We start from the raw sequence: 15,000 nt of genomic DNA, 5'->3' as shown, positions 1-15,000 counted from the left end.
GAGAGAGAGGTGAGGGTGAGGGTAATAAATGAAAGAGAAAATAGGAAGGGCTGAAATCAAAAGAAACAAACAGAAAAAGAAAGAGAAAGAGGAAAAAAAAAAGATAAATTGAGAACAACAGTTGAGAGAAAGCATGTTGACGGAAGGAGGAAGGGAAGAGAAGAGGGAGATAATAAAGGAGGGGAGAGGAGGAAAAAGTAAAAGGGAACACAAACAAACACCCATACACACAACAAGCAAGATTTGAAAAGTGAGTGAAATAAATGTGATGGATGGAAACAAGAAGAAGAAGAAGAAGAAGAAGAAGAAGAAGAAGAAGAAGAAGAAGAAGAAGAAAAAGAAGAAGAAATGGAAGATGAACAAATGAAGAAGGTAAAGAGGGAGGTAAAAATAAAACAGAATAACCACAATAAATCAAAATAAATGAACGAATATATGTAAAAATAACATGATAAAGGAAATACACACAAACACACACACACACACACACACACACACACACACACACACACACAGGCGAGATCAGCTTAGTATGTGTGTGTGTGTGTGTGTGTGTGTGTGTGTGTGTGTGTGTGTGTGTGTGTGTGTGTGTGTCAGAGTTAAAACAAGTAGAAAAGAGAGAGAGAGACAGCAAGCAATTAAGAGAGAGAGAGAGAGAGAGAGAGAGAGAGAGAGAGAGAGAGAGAGAGAGAGAGAGAGAAACAATTAGCGCAAATATTTTAAAGCTTAAGAGGCCAATTAACAACCACGTGATTAGGAGCAAAATAATTAGGGCAAGTGATTAAGGCAGCAAATAATACTTTTCTTGATGAGGAAGGCAATGATGCAAGGCTGAATGATAATGTAATGACCAGGAAAAAGGGAATAAAAATAGGGAACAAACAAGCCTTTCTCGTGAGTGTGGGAGGAATGTGTGCAGAGAAGAGAGAAAAGGAAAAGACTAAGAATGATAGGGATGAGAAAGGAAAAGGAGAAAAGATAAGAGAAGGAAGGAGTGGAGATATGAGAAGAGAAAGAAAGGGAAAAGAGAAAACAAGGGATACAAAAACGATAAAGAAAGATGAAGCAAGGGTAAAGTAAGAATGATAGGGATGAGGAAGGAAAAGGAGAAAAGATAAAAGAAGGAAGGAGTGGAGATATGAGAAGAGAGAGAAAGGGAAAAGAGAAAACAAGGGATACAAAAACGATAAAGATGAAATGAAATGGAAGAGGAAAAACAGTGAAGGACGAGAGGAAAGAGGAAAATAAAAGGAAATAAAAACGGAGAGTGGTATAGAGGAAAGGGAAAGAAAGGGAGGTAGTAAGTTAATGGGTGAGGGGAAGGGGTGAGGGGAAAGGGAAGAGGGGAGAGCAGGGGGAGGAAAGGGGAAAGAGGAAAAGGAAGTTGACTAAAACACACGGCCATTAGTGGAGGTGATGGAGGCAATCAGATGGAAAAAGAGAGGAGGAAGGGAGGGAGGGAAGGAGGGAAGAAAGGGAGGGAAGGAAGAAGGGAAAGGAAGAGAGAAAAACGAGGAATAAGAATAAAAAAAAAAACATAGACATTAAGGGAAGGCTGAAAGGAAATAAAGAGAAGAAAGGAAAAGAGGAAAATAATTGAAAAGACAAGAAGAATAATGGAAAGAGAAACAGTGAAAAGTGAGACAAAACAATAATGTCTCTTGTTGTTATCACTGTTGTTATTATTCTTGTAGGTCTTTGTAAACCTCCTCCTCCTCCTCCTTTGATTACCTCGTCAGTGAAGAAGAGAAGAAATAGAAAAAAAGTGCAATCTCGTGTGTGTGTGTGTGTGTGTGTGTGTGTGTGTGTGTGTGTGTGTGTGTGTGTGTGTGTGTGACAATGAAAAGGCAGCTAGAAAAACAAAAGGAGCAATAAAGACCGAAAATGAAAGCACTGAACTCAAGATTACGAAATGTGAAGCAAGACGTTGATATTCATACCAACACAAACTTCAATACTTCAATACTTACAAAGCTTGAAAGCAGCACATTGTACGTGACACAGCCACGCCAGCCACGCCAGCCACGCCAGCCACGCCAGTCAGTCTCAGTGATCACAGAGAAGCAACAACTTAAGCACAAGATCGGTAAGCAAACCAATCAACACATACTGCCAGACACGTCCACCTCAGGAAGACTTGAGACTAAATCTTTCCCATCGATACTCAAGCACTGAAGGAACCAAAACTCAAACACACACACACACACACACACACACACACACACACACACACACACACACACAAAAGTAACAACCTAACCTAAGCGGACAAAATATTGCATATATATATATATATATATATATATATATATATATATATATATATATATATATATATATATATATATATATATATATATATATATATATATATATATATATATATACAAGACAATAAGTAGAGAACGGTTGGTGCTCTTGGCAATCAGAACTAAACATACAGACATGTTGTGTCTTTAGCTGAGAAGAATTCACCTCACTCTCTTAGTTGTTTGTCATTAACATCAATATATAAAACTAACATGAAAAAGGAAACACACACACACACACACACACACACACACACACACACACACACACACACACACACACACACGGCCCGGTAGCTCAGTGGTTAGAGCGCTGGCTTCACAAGCCAGATGACCGGGGTTCGATTCCCCGGCCGGGTGGAGATATTTGGGTGTGTCTCCTTTCACGTGTAGGTGCTGTTCACCTAGCAGTGAGTAGGTACAGGATGTAAATCGAGGAGTTGTGACCTTGTTGTCCCGGTGTGTGGTGTGTGCCTGGTCTCAGACCTATCCCAAGATCGGAAATAATGAGCTCTGAGCTCGTTCCGTAGGGTAACGTCTGGCTGTCTCGTCATAGACTGCAGCAGATCAAACAGTGAATTACACACACACACACACACACACACACACACACGACTCTACATGGCCATCAGACAATGGAGGCGAGACAATAATAGAGGGACATTAGTGCACAGGTCACGGTGTAAAGATTGAGTCAGATAATGGAGAGAAGTGATGAGAGACAAATGAATACTTAGATAAAGGAATATACTAAATCATATAGATGCATTATGTCTATGGTTTATAATCCAATGTCCATAACAGCAATGTTGGTTCAGTGACATTAATGGAGAATACATCTCTGTCTACAATGAAAAGATCACCTTCATTAAGTATCTTGTTGAATTCTTATTCTGATTGGCTAAAGACCTTCTCACAACTAGAATCGAGGCCTCTGATTGGCGGGCGCTGTGGGCGCCGCAGCACTTCGACTCCAAGCTGCTGGTCGCTCCGAGAACCGCGGCGCTGTTTATGATGACGAACAGTTACTCTGTAAGATTGTGCCAAGACTTGCATTTTGGTGCATTGCTGTATACTACGAGAGTGACAAACAGGAGCGAACAAGAATCACTGAACGCCAAAACAGGACACGAAAATCAAGAGATGAAGCACAACAGGAAGCGAGAACAACAAGAAGAGGAAGGTGGATGACGTTGAAGTGGCTACAGAACACAAACAGGACAAAGAAGACAGCCAGAATAAGAAGAGGGAAAGGCAGGATCCTGAAGACCACGGGTACCAGAACAAGAAGAGGAAGACCACTGAGGACTACGAGAAGGGCACCAAAGACCAAAAGAAGAAGCGGAAGAGGTAGGACAGTGAAGACTAAGAACACTATGCCAGGAAAAGGAAAAAGAGCCAAAAAAAGAGGCGGCGGTTGGAGAGTCGTCAGCCAATCAAGCACCACGTCAGGAAGAGCGTGAAGAAGGACAGCCGGTTGTAGTGGTGGCGGAGACGTCAAGCTGTAACATTGTTGTTTTCGTTGCTGTTACTTTTGCTTTTGTTGTTGTTGTTGTTATTGTTGTTGTCGTTATTACTTTTAGTTGTTATTGTTATTGACTGTGGTGGCCTCCTCCTCCTCCTCCTCCTCCTCCTCCTCCTCCTCCTCCTCCTCCTCCTCCTCTTCCTCCTCCTCCTCCTCCTCCTCCTCCTCCTGTGCCGTGAGCTTGGAGATTAAACAAAATAAGAGAAACACCAAAAATTCATTAGGTTTACACATAACAATGAATAAAACATGTCCACCTCTTTCCTCCATTAATTATCACCATCATTCATTAAAAAGGGAGGGAACTGGTAAACTCCTGCATTAGTGAGGTGGACAGGATAAAGTTCTTAAATGTATCTACAAATCATTAATGCTAAACTATCTCTCTCTCTCTCTCTCTCTCTCTCTCTCTCTCTCTCTCTCTCTCTCTCTCTCACACACACACACACACACACACACACACACACACACACACACACACACACACACACACACACACACACACAGCTATTATCCTCACTCGTTCACTGATAAACTCCCAAACGTTGTGAACAATTTTTTTTCTTTTTCTTTTTCTTGGTCTTGTTTTCTGCCGGTCTCTGTCTCTGTCTCTGTCTCTGTCTCTCTCTCTCTCTCTCTCTCTCTCTCTCTCTCTCTCTGACTCATTCACTGATAACTTCCAACCGTTGTGAACTATTTTTCTTTATTTTTCCTTTTTCCTAGGCCTTGTTTACACAATTAGAACTCTTTCAATACTGGATTATCGAGACGCCTCTGAAACTCAACGGGTCTTCACTTCCAGAATTTTAAACTTTTACACTGTTCCGAAGCGCAGCGATTAAGCAGACTTTGTTTTTCAGCTTTCTGTAATCCTTGTGGAAGAAAAGGAAAAGAAATCAAAAGTCTAAGAAAAATAATCTATTGTCTTTGTTGATGAAATATGTCATTCTTAACCTTCAAAACTTGGACACATTTTTACCTTGAATTTGTGAACGATTAAATCATTTTATTGACATTAGGAGGAGTCTACGGAGGTCAGAAGATTAATGGCCATAATCTTCACTATTTCAATTTCTTCAAAACTGGAACACATTTTTACCTTGAGATCTGTGTACGATTAAACCATTTTATTGACATTAGAGGAGCCTACGGAGCTCAGAAGATTAATGGCCTGAGGATTCAATATTCTAATCTCCCACATGAGTTTCTGAAGCCGTATAAAGTCAGCAAATAGTAAACGCGTCATACTACTGAAGGGGTAAAAAATAAATAAATTATTCTCAACACATACAAATAGCAGATTTGTAAAAGGAAATTTAGTCATATAAAGACATACAAATTTGAGAACACTGAATTTAGACATATATATTGTTTCATTTAGAGAAGCTTTTCACTAACATTGCTCTACCTACATGAGACAAGAGATATGTGTGTAAATTCAGTGTCCTCAGGTCTGGATATCTTTATGAAAAGGACTGAATGTCACTAAATCTGTTGAAAACTTGCTGGGAAATTAGAGAGAAACTGGAGGTAGAGAAGAGTGAAAAGGACAGGAATGTGATTGTGGCACTGAAAAAAAAAAATATTTCCTTTACTAGATATGTGTGTAAATTCAGTGTTCTCAGGTCTGGGTATCTTTCTGAATATGACTAAAAAAAAAAAAAACCTTTACAGAAAAAAAAAATCTATGCAACTGTTCAAACGTTAATAGACGAACTAAAATATAAAGTTGCTATTACGGAGCTAAAAAATAAAATAAAAAACACAATTGTCTCTTCTGAAAAAAAATGTAGACTACAAAAACGTTAAATGTATATAAAAAAAAATAGTACAGGAATGTGGAGAGAGAGAGAGAGAGAGAGAGAGAGAGAGAGAGAGAGAGAGAGAGAGAGAGAGAGAGAGAGAGAGAGAGAGAGAGAGAGAGAGAAAGGAAAAAAAATATCATCTGGTTAGAAAAATAACTAAATCTATCCAGAACTTGATGGAAGAGTCGAAAGAATGAGAAAAAAGAGAAATGTGATCAGAGACTTATAAAAAATAGAGAAAAAAATAAAAACAGAATTTTGGGAATACAATAAAAAAAATACAGTTCAATCACTTTGCTTTGTTACATAACCTCTCTCTCTCTCTCTCTCTCTCTCTCTCTTTTGTTCACGAGGTCTCACATTCAATAAAATATCACCAGAAACACAAAGGAAGGAGGAGGAGGAGGAGGAGGAGGAAGAGGAGGAGGAGGAGGAGGAGGAGGAGGAGGAGGAGGAGGAGGAAAACGAGGAGGAGGAAGAGGAGGAGGAGGAGGAGGAAGAGGAGGAGGAAGAGGAGGAGGAGGAGGAGGAGGAGGAGGAGGAGGAGGAGGAGGAGGAGGAGGAAAAGGAGGAGGAGGAAGAGGAGTAGGAGGAAGAGGAAATGATGTTCAAAGGTTTCAAAGGTGCGGAGGTGGTGGATAATAGTGATGATGGTGATGGCAACAGCGGCGGATGGGATGACGGTGGTGGTGGTGGTGGTGGTGGAAGAGACTTTAGTGTGTGTGTGTGTGTGTGTGTGTGTGTGTGTGTGTGTGTGTGTGTGTCTCTGACGAGACAGCCAGACGTTACCCTACGGAACGAGCTCAGAGCTCATTATTTCCGATCTTGGGATAGGCCTGAGACCAGGCACACACCACACACCGGGACAACAAGGTCACAACTCCTCGATTTACATCCCGTACCTACTCACTGCTAGGTGAACAGCACCTACACGTGAAAGGAGACACACCCAAATATCTCCACCCGGCCAAAGAATCGAACCCTGGTCCTCTGGTTTGTGAAGCAAACGCTCTAACCACTGAGCTACCGGGTGTGTGTGTGTGTGTGTGTGTGTGTGTGTGTGTGTGTGTGTGTGTGTGTGTGTGTGTGTGTGTGTGTGTGTGTGTGTGTGTGTGTATGGCGCTTTGTAACACTGTACCATTGTGAGCACTGTATTCCCGCCAGCCTACGCCACAAGCTACCTGTGTACGAGTGACACTACACGTTGTATTCAAAGAAGGAGCAGAATGAGCCACGCGATATAGATATAAAGGGGAGGGTGAGATATATTTTCCAGGAAGAGATGAAAGGAGAAAAAAAAAAGAAACGAGTGGGAGTAAAGTGGTTTTCAAATGTTTAAGTAGAAATAATAAAAAAAAAAATGGATAAAAAATGAAGAGGTTAAGATAAGTAAGTTGAGATATATAATTAAAGCCAAAGGCGTGATAGATAAAGCTATTAATATTTTTATCTTTACTATTCCTTATCTTTAGAGAGAGATTGGAATGAATACTAGTGAGAGACGAAAAAAAAAGATAAAAAAAGATGATTTGTAAAACGATGATAATGATTGAAATGCATAAAAATGAGAGAGAAAAAAAGTTCAACAAAGGAAAGCTGGTGCAAAAGCATTTTATTTCCCGTCAGTCTATTTTTTCCCAGAAGGACCTGAATGGAAAAAAAAGAGAAAATAACAAGAGATTCCTAGAAAGATGCCGATCAGAGAGAGAGAGAGAGAGAGAGAGAGAGAGAGAGAGAGAGAGAGAGAGAGAGAGAGAGAGAGAGAGAGATATGAGAGTGTACGTATATGGAGGCACGATATTACCACCACACACACACACACACACACACACACACACACACACACACACACACACACACACACACACACACACACACACACACACACGAGGGGTGAATATTGACACATTATTAGTATCGCAGTAAAAAGGCAAGACAACACTGAAGGAAGGAAAGAAGGAAGAAAGGAAGGAAGGATAGAAGGAAGGAAGAAAGGAAACATGGATGGAAAGAAGAGAAGAAAGATAAAAGGAAGAAAGGAAAGATGGATGGATGGAAGGAAGAAAGAAAGGAAGAAAGGAAAGAAAGAAGGAGAGAAGGAAGGAAGGAAGTAAGGAAGGAAGGAAGAAAGGAAAGCAAGTGGAGAGAAGAAATAAAAGGAAAGGTTTCTCAGGCATGTTGACGAGATGCTGACTTCGTGCTTGCTGTCATACTACTACTACTACTACTACTACTACTACTACTACTATTATCATTATTACTGTTAACTACTACTGCTACTTACTACACCACTGCTACTACTGCTACTGCTACTACTACTACTGCTGCTACTACTATCATTATTACTGCACTGCTGCTGCTACTGCTGCTACTGCTGTTGTTACTACTACTACTACTACTACTACTACTACTACTTGCTACTACTACTACTACTACTACTACTACTACTACTACTACTACTACTACTACTACTACCACCACCACCACCACCACCACCACTAGTACAGTTAATGCAGCAAGTACCAAATCTCTGTCTTTTCTCTTTCTCTGAACACATTACTCGTTTTGTTTTATTATCTTTTTTTCTTCTCCTGTCCTCTTTCTGGCAACAACTGCGTCACAGAGAGAGAGAGAGAGAGAGAGAGAGAGAGAGAGAGAGAGAGAGAGAGAGAGAGAGAGAGAGAGTATAAAAAAGGAGTAAAAAAGAATGACTAGTGTTCTTGACACATCAACGCCTGGAAAATTAAATGGATGAAGATGAAAAAGAAAAAGAAAAAATTGCTGGAGTGACACAATATGAATCTCTCTCTCTCTCTCTCTCTCTCTCTGTAACATGAGAAGAAGAAGGAGGAAGGAGGAAAAAAAAAGAGAAAGGGATAGAGAGAAGGAAGAGAAAATATTAAAAGTATGAGAAGGAAAAGAAGAAAAAAAAACAGAGAAAAAAAAATTGAAGGATGAAGGAAAAGAGGAAAAGAGGAAAACATAAGATAAAAAGTGGTGGAAGGGAGAGAGGGAAGGGGGGAAGAATAAGGGAAAAAATTGGTGGGAGGAAGAGATGGAAAAAGTGATGGGAGGAGGTAGGAAGGGGAGGAGAAGGGAGGGGAGGAGAAGGGAGGGAAGGGGAGGCAAGGGAACGCTAGTCAATCATACACACGAAGACAAGTAATATATTGGTAGGATAAAATTGAGTGTAGCAGTAGTAGTAGTAGTAGTAGTAGTAGTAGTAGTAGTAGTAGTAGTAGTAGTAGTAGTAGTAGTAGTAGTAGTGGTGGTGGTGGTGGTGGTGGTGGTGGTGGTGGTGATAAATAGACATAATAGCTTCGTAATTATTTCTCGATGGGATAAAAAGTTACAGAAAAATAATGAAGTCAGTCAGTCAGTCAATCAGTCAATCAGTCAGTCAGTCAGTCAGTTAGTCAGTCAGTCAGTCAGTCAGTAAGTCAGTCAGTCAATCAGGCAGTCAGTCAATCCACCCAAACAAACACTCAAACAATTTCCCACACTCAGTTAAGTTAGGTTAGATTAAGCCAAGTTAACCAACCAAAAAGTACAAAAACTCACTCACTCACTCATTCACTCACTCAATCGCTCACTCAACAAACCAAACCAACAAGTCCACCCACTTTAATACCCACACAAACCACCAACCCCCCACCCATCCACCCATCTACCCATCCACCCATCCACCCATTCACACACACAGACAAAGAGAAAATGGCAAGGCTTCACAAATATTTCAGTCACCTTTCCCTGGTCCGCGTGACGCCCTGCAGGAGTGGAAGGCAATATGGCAGGAGGGGGACGGCCTTACCTGCGCCGTCCTGTCTGCTACTGCTGTTTACCTGACGAAGGGGACGAAGGGAAGTGCGGGAGGGGAGAGAGAGGGGAGAGAGGGGAGAAAGGAGAGAGCGAGGGGTCGGCAGTTCATCCATTGGCAGAAATAAATGATAAAAGTGCAGAGAGAGAGAGAGAGAGAGAGAGAGAGAGAGAGAGAGAGAGAGAGAGAGAGAGAGAGAGAGAGAGAGAGAATCGATAGTACACAAAAGGACAAAGGGATAACCAATAAAGTTTTATACAGACAGACAGGAGAGAGAGAGAGAGAGAGAGAGAGAGAGAGAGAGAGAGAGAGAGAGAGAGAGAGAGAGGGGGGAGTGATTGGCTCAACAAACACGCAGACGTAATCAAATAAATAAACAATACGTCGAGCATACAAACAAATAAATAAATAAGCAAACAAACAAATAAACAAACATACAATCACCAGCGGCAGCAACTACGAATATTACAACACCAAACAAGGAAACAACAACACCACCACCACCACCACCACCAACAACAACAACAACAACAACAACAACACCAACACCAACAACAACAACAACAACAAACGCTACAGTCTCTCTCTCTCTCTCTCTCTCTCTCTCTCTCTCTCTCTCTCTCTCTCTCTCTCTCTCTCTCTCTCTCTCTCTCTCTCTCTCTCTCTCTCTTAACTCGTAGAAATCGTTACTACATTGTTTTTCACTATGAAGATAAATAAATAAATAAATAAAAGGTCTCTCTCTCTCTCTCTCTCTCTCTCTCTCTCTCTCTCTCTCTCTCTCTCTCTCTCTCTATAACGCACATAACAATAACGAGAGTAATTGCACTCACTGACACACACACACACACACACACACACACACACACACACACACACACACACAATGTGGAGCGTTTGAATTAATCCGATTTCTCTCTCTCTCTCTCTCTCTCTCTCTCTCTCTCTCTCTCTCTCTCAGAATAGCCGCGGTCACAGCTGTCCTATCCGAGGCACCTCACTACTTCAAGATACTGCAAATCCTCTTAAGGGAGCTAGGGAGAGGAGAACAATCTCTCTCTCTCTCTCTCTCTCTCTCTCTCTCTCTCTCTCTGTAAGGAAGGAAGGAAGGAAAGGAAACTACTGGTTGTGTTTTTGTGAAGAGAATAGTTGAGAGAAGAGACAAAAGAGAAGGAAAGACGAGAAAACAGGAGGATTAGAATTATGATTATGATTATGATTAGGATTAGGATTAGGAGGAGGAGGATTAGGAGGAGGAGGAGGAAGATTAGGATTAGGATTAGGATTAGGAGAAGGAGGAGGAGGAGGAGAAGGAGGAACAATATAGAAACACTAGTTATTAAAATATTCTTGTTTTCTAGATGTTTCCTGATTTATTTACGTTAGATAAGATTAAGTCACATATTATATTCCGTAAGATTAGCTTAAGCCAATTGTCACAAAAACATAAACAAATTCCATAAATAAATGAATAAATAAAATGAATATATAATCCTTTTATTTATTTATTTTGTTGTTTTGGTTATCGTATTTATTCTCTCACATCTCTGTTTCCTACATCCTTCCTGTCTGATATTCTTCCCCCTCTGGCTATCCCATTCTGCTCTCTCTCTCTCTCTCTCTCTCTCTCTCTCTCTCTCTCTCTCTCTCTCTCTCTCTCTCTCTCTCCTTTCCATCATTCACGTTTATTTCCGCCGCCTTCACATCTTGCTTGTTTTCCGTGCATTACAGTTTGTTTGCTCATTTTATGCAGACAAATAAATGAATAAACAAAATAAAGATAGATGCAATATATAAAGAATTAAATGTCGTGTTTTACAAATTTGCACAACGTTTATAATCTTTACACAGAAGGATGCAAACATGATTCCTTTTCCTAACTTTGTCTCTCTCTCTCTCTCTCTGAAAAATAATAGTAGCAATAATTCAATATCGTTCATACATATACTATTGCTGTACATTTCCCCATTACAACCTAACCTAACCTAACCTAACCTAACCTAACCTAACCTAAACCAAACTTAACCTAACCTAACCTAACTTAGCCAAACCCAACCCAACCCAACCTGAGCTAACCTAACCTAACCTAACCTAACTTAACCCAAACCAACCCATCCCAACCCAACCCAACCCAACCCAACCTCAAGAACAACATTAAGCAGATGAGCCACTTTGACGAGACAGAAAAGAGTTAATCCTGAGATGAAAATAAAAAGAAAGGAAAAAAAAGGATGATAAAGTTTTGCGTTTTTCACCACTCATGGGCCTGTATTCTGAAACTCTCTCTCTCTCTCACCTTCACTGCTTTCCACGGGCTCCAGTTAAAGATACTCGTGTTTTTAAGAGTATTTTTATGGTTCTGGCGATGGACTGGCAAAATTTTTAGTTAGTTAAAAGGAGAAACTGTCTTGTAAACCCGGCTAGTTGTCTCTGTGGCTTCATAAAATTATCGTAGCGAGAAGGGAAGGCATTTTTGAACTTATACGAGGCCAGACTTTTCTCAATGGAACAAAACTGTAAACTCTACCAAGAAACACTCCTTAGAATGTCAAATAGCAATGGATATAACGGTGAGGACAAGTTAGAAATAAAATCAGGTACTCACTCCACTGTGGCCGGTGTTTGTGTGTGTGGGGGTGGACCTCCGAGAAGCAACGGCGAAAGGGAGGCGTGAGGTGAGGTGAGGTGAGATGGGAATTACCTGCAAGGAGAATGAAGGTAAGAACAATGGGTATATAAGTTCATAAGAGAAGCTGCAAGAAGCCACCAGGTCTGTGCATGTTGTGGTGGTATTTAAATGTAATGCTTATGTTCCTAGTAGTTCATAGATAAGAGAGAAGGTGGGCATCGTGATTCATGTAAGGAGAGAAGCAGAAATAGAAGTCATAGAAGATGAAAAAGACGAAGAATTAAAAGAGGGAACTGAAAGAAGAAGAAGAAGAAGAAGAAGAAGAAGAAGAAGAAGAAGAAGAAGAAGAAGAAGAAGAAGAAGAAGAAGAAGAAGAAGAAGAAGAAGAAGAAGAAGAAGAAGAAGAAGAAGAACAAGAAAAAGAAGAAAAAAAAGTACAACAGCAATCTACTACTACTACTACTACTACTACTACTACTACTACTACTACTACTACTACTACTACTACTACTACTACTACTACTACTACTACTACTACTACCACTACCACTACTACTACCACTACTACAGCAACTACAACAAACACCACCAACGCCACCACCACCACCACCACCAACGCCACCACCACCACCACCACCACCAACACCACCAAATACTAACCATTTCCACACTAACTATTTCGACACAAGCAACAAAGACATTACCAAAATACCAAACAACAACAACAACAACAACAACAACAACAACAACAAGGAGGCAATACAGCGTGGAGTTCATAATAGTGTTGTCAATCGTCTTGGGATTCAGAGACTTGTTTTGTGAATCTTTTCAAAACCTGGATTGTATTTCTTTTGACCTCTCGTCCTGTAGGAGCAGCGTGTGTGGTGTAGCAGCCTGTCTTCATAAGGAGGAGGAGGAAGAGGAGGAGGAGGAGGAGGAGGAGGAGGAGGAGGAGGAGGAGGAGGACGTGGTGTAAAAAGAGATTTAATGCAATTAGCTTTTCTATACCTGACACTGCTCTTTCTCCTCTCTCTCTCTCTCTCTCTCTCTCTCTCTCTGTGTGTGTGTGTGTGTGTGTGTGTGTGTGTGTGTGTGTGTGTGTGTGTGTGTGTGTGTGTGTGTGTGAGTGTGAGTGTGTGTGTATCTGACATTCGATGATGAAGCAATATTCTTTTCAAGGTAAACTCACTGTCGATCCCTCTTCCTTCCCTCTCTCTCTCTCTCTCTCTCTCTCTCTCTCTCTCTCTCTCTCTCTCTCTCTCTCTCTCTCTCTCTCTCTCTCTCTCTCTCTCTCTCTCTAGAAACCACAAACAGATAAATCTATGACTTGAGAGAGAGAGAGAGAGAGAGAGAGAGAGAGAGAGAGAGAGAGGAAGGAGGGGCACGCAACTTGGGGCGGAACAAAGGAAGGCAAACACTGGTCGCCGCTGGACAATGGGACCCAAAATAAGACATCGAGAAAAGTTACAATCTTACCTACCATATTTTCCTTCCCTTCCCCCTCACCGCGGACCCTTCTTGCGTTCTCTTCCCTTCCCTTCCCTCCCCTCCCTTCCCCTTCCCTTCCTTCCTTCCCTTTCAAACCTGTCAACCCGTCACTCGTCTATGTCTTATCGTTGCATCATGTTTACCTTGAGTATTTGGTGTCATTCATGTTCTTTTGTTGCAATGTGTAAATTCTCTCTCTCTCTCTCTCTCTCTCTCTCTCTCTCTCTCTCTCTCTCTCTCTCTCTCTCTCTCTCTCTCTCTCTCTCTCTCTCTCTCTCTCTCTCTCTCTCTCTCTCTCTCTCTCTCTCTCTCTCTCTCTCTCTCTCTCTCTCTCTCTCTCTCTCTCTCTCTCTCTCTCTCTCTCTCTCTCTCTCTCTTTGTTTCTCAGTTTCTGTTTCTGTGTCTGTCTGTCTGTCATTAAAAAGTCGTTGTTGAGTGGTTGGCAGGCGGCATGAACGTGTCTGGACATGTGAACCTGACGGCTGGGCAGGTGGTGGGCGGGCGGTTCCTGATCGAGGGCAGGCTGGGGCAGGGCGGCTTCGGCTCCGTGTACGGCGCCCTGGGCCTGCACACCGGCCGCCGCTGCGCCCTCAAGGTGGAGCGCGGCGGCAGGAACGCGCTGCTACGGGAGCTAGAGGTACTGTCAGCGGTGGGCGGCGAGGGCAGCGTGGCGCCCGCCCCCCTGGAGTGGTGGCGCCTCGGAAACCACAGCGTGCTGGCCATGGAGGCGAAGGGCGCTACCGTGCGGGGCGTCAACGGTAGCCTGGCGGCCGTGGGCGTAGTGATGGCCGGCGTGCTGGCGCTGCTAGCAGAGCTGCACGGGCGCGGCTTCGTGCACCGGGACGTGAAGGCGAGCAACATCGTGCGCGGCTACCCTGACGACCCGCGGGACGCGCGCCGCCTCTATCTGGTGGACTTCGGGCTGGCGGAGCGGTTCCGCGCGCCCCGGGGCGAGCACGTGCCCCTGCGGGAGGGCGTGCGGCCCAAGGGCACCTTCCAATACCTGAGTGTGCGCAGCCACCGCCAGCTGCTGCAGTCCCGCCGCGACGATCTGGAGTCCCTGGCCTACATGGCGAGTGTGCTGCTCAAGGGGCGCCTGCCGTGGTCCTTCTCGTCCAGGCGGCGCCCCACACACCCCAAGGCGGCGCGCATCAAGGAAAGCCGCACCCACGCCGTCTTCAGCAGCTGCCCGCGCGTCTTTGCTGACTTCCTGCAGTACGCGCGCGGCCTGGAGTACGCCGCGGAGCCAGACTACGCCGCCTGGCGCCAAGCCTTCCTGCACCTCGGGGCCCGCACCGACCCGCACGGCGTCGCGCTGCACAAGTGTCGCATGGACGTGTACCGCCCGCACCGCCGCAACACCAACACAACACGCCCAATCCTTAATTAGCTCTTCTTATTACTATTACCATTAATTTAACCCTTGA

At 43.0% G+C, this 15,000-nt stretch overlaps 1 protein-coding gene across 1 annotated transcript; it reads left to right on the top strand.

Moving 5' to 3' along the window:
* Positions 1–14,024: 14,024 nt before the first annotated feature.
* Positions 14,025–14,963, top strand: LOC123519800 (casein kinase 1-like protein 6). The gene has a single exon (XM_045281318.1). The coding sequence runs from the start codon at positions 14,025–14,027 to the stop codon at positions 14,961–14,963; it is 939 nt and encodes a 312-aa protein (XP_045137253.1).
* The last annotated feature ends 37 nt before the right edge of the window (positions 14,964–15,000 follow it).

Source organism: Portunus trituberculatus, chromosome 46 (genome assembly GCF_017591435.1).
Source record: "Portunus trituberculatus isolate SZX2019 chromosome 46, ASM1759143v1, whole genome shotgun sequence".
Taxonomy (NCBI): domain Eukaryota; kingdom Metazoa; phylum Arthropoda; class Malacostraca; order Decapoda; family Portunidae; genus Portunus; species Portunus trituberculatus.
Note: the sequence above shows the minus strand (reverse complement) of the source record. Positions and strands in the feature narration are given on the sequence as shown.

Bases quoted from the DNA above. Each gene is read 5' to 3' on its own strand.
- LOC123519800 (XM_045281318.1), top strand. From the start codon at position 14,025: ATGAACGTGTCTGGACATGTGAACCTGACGGCTGGGCAGGTGGTGGGC.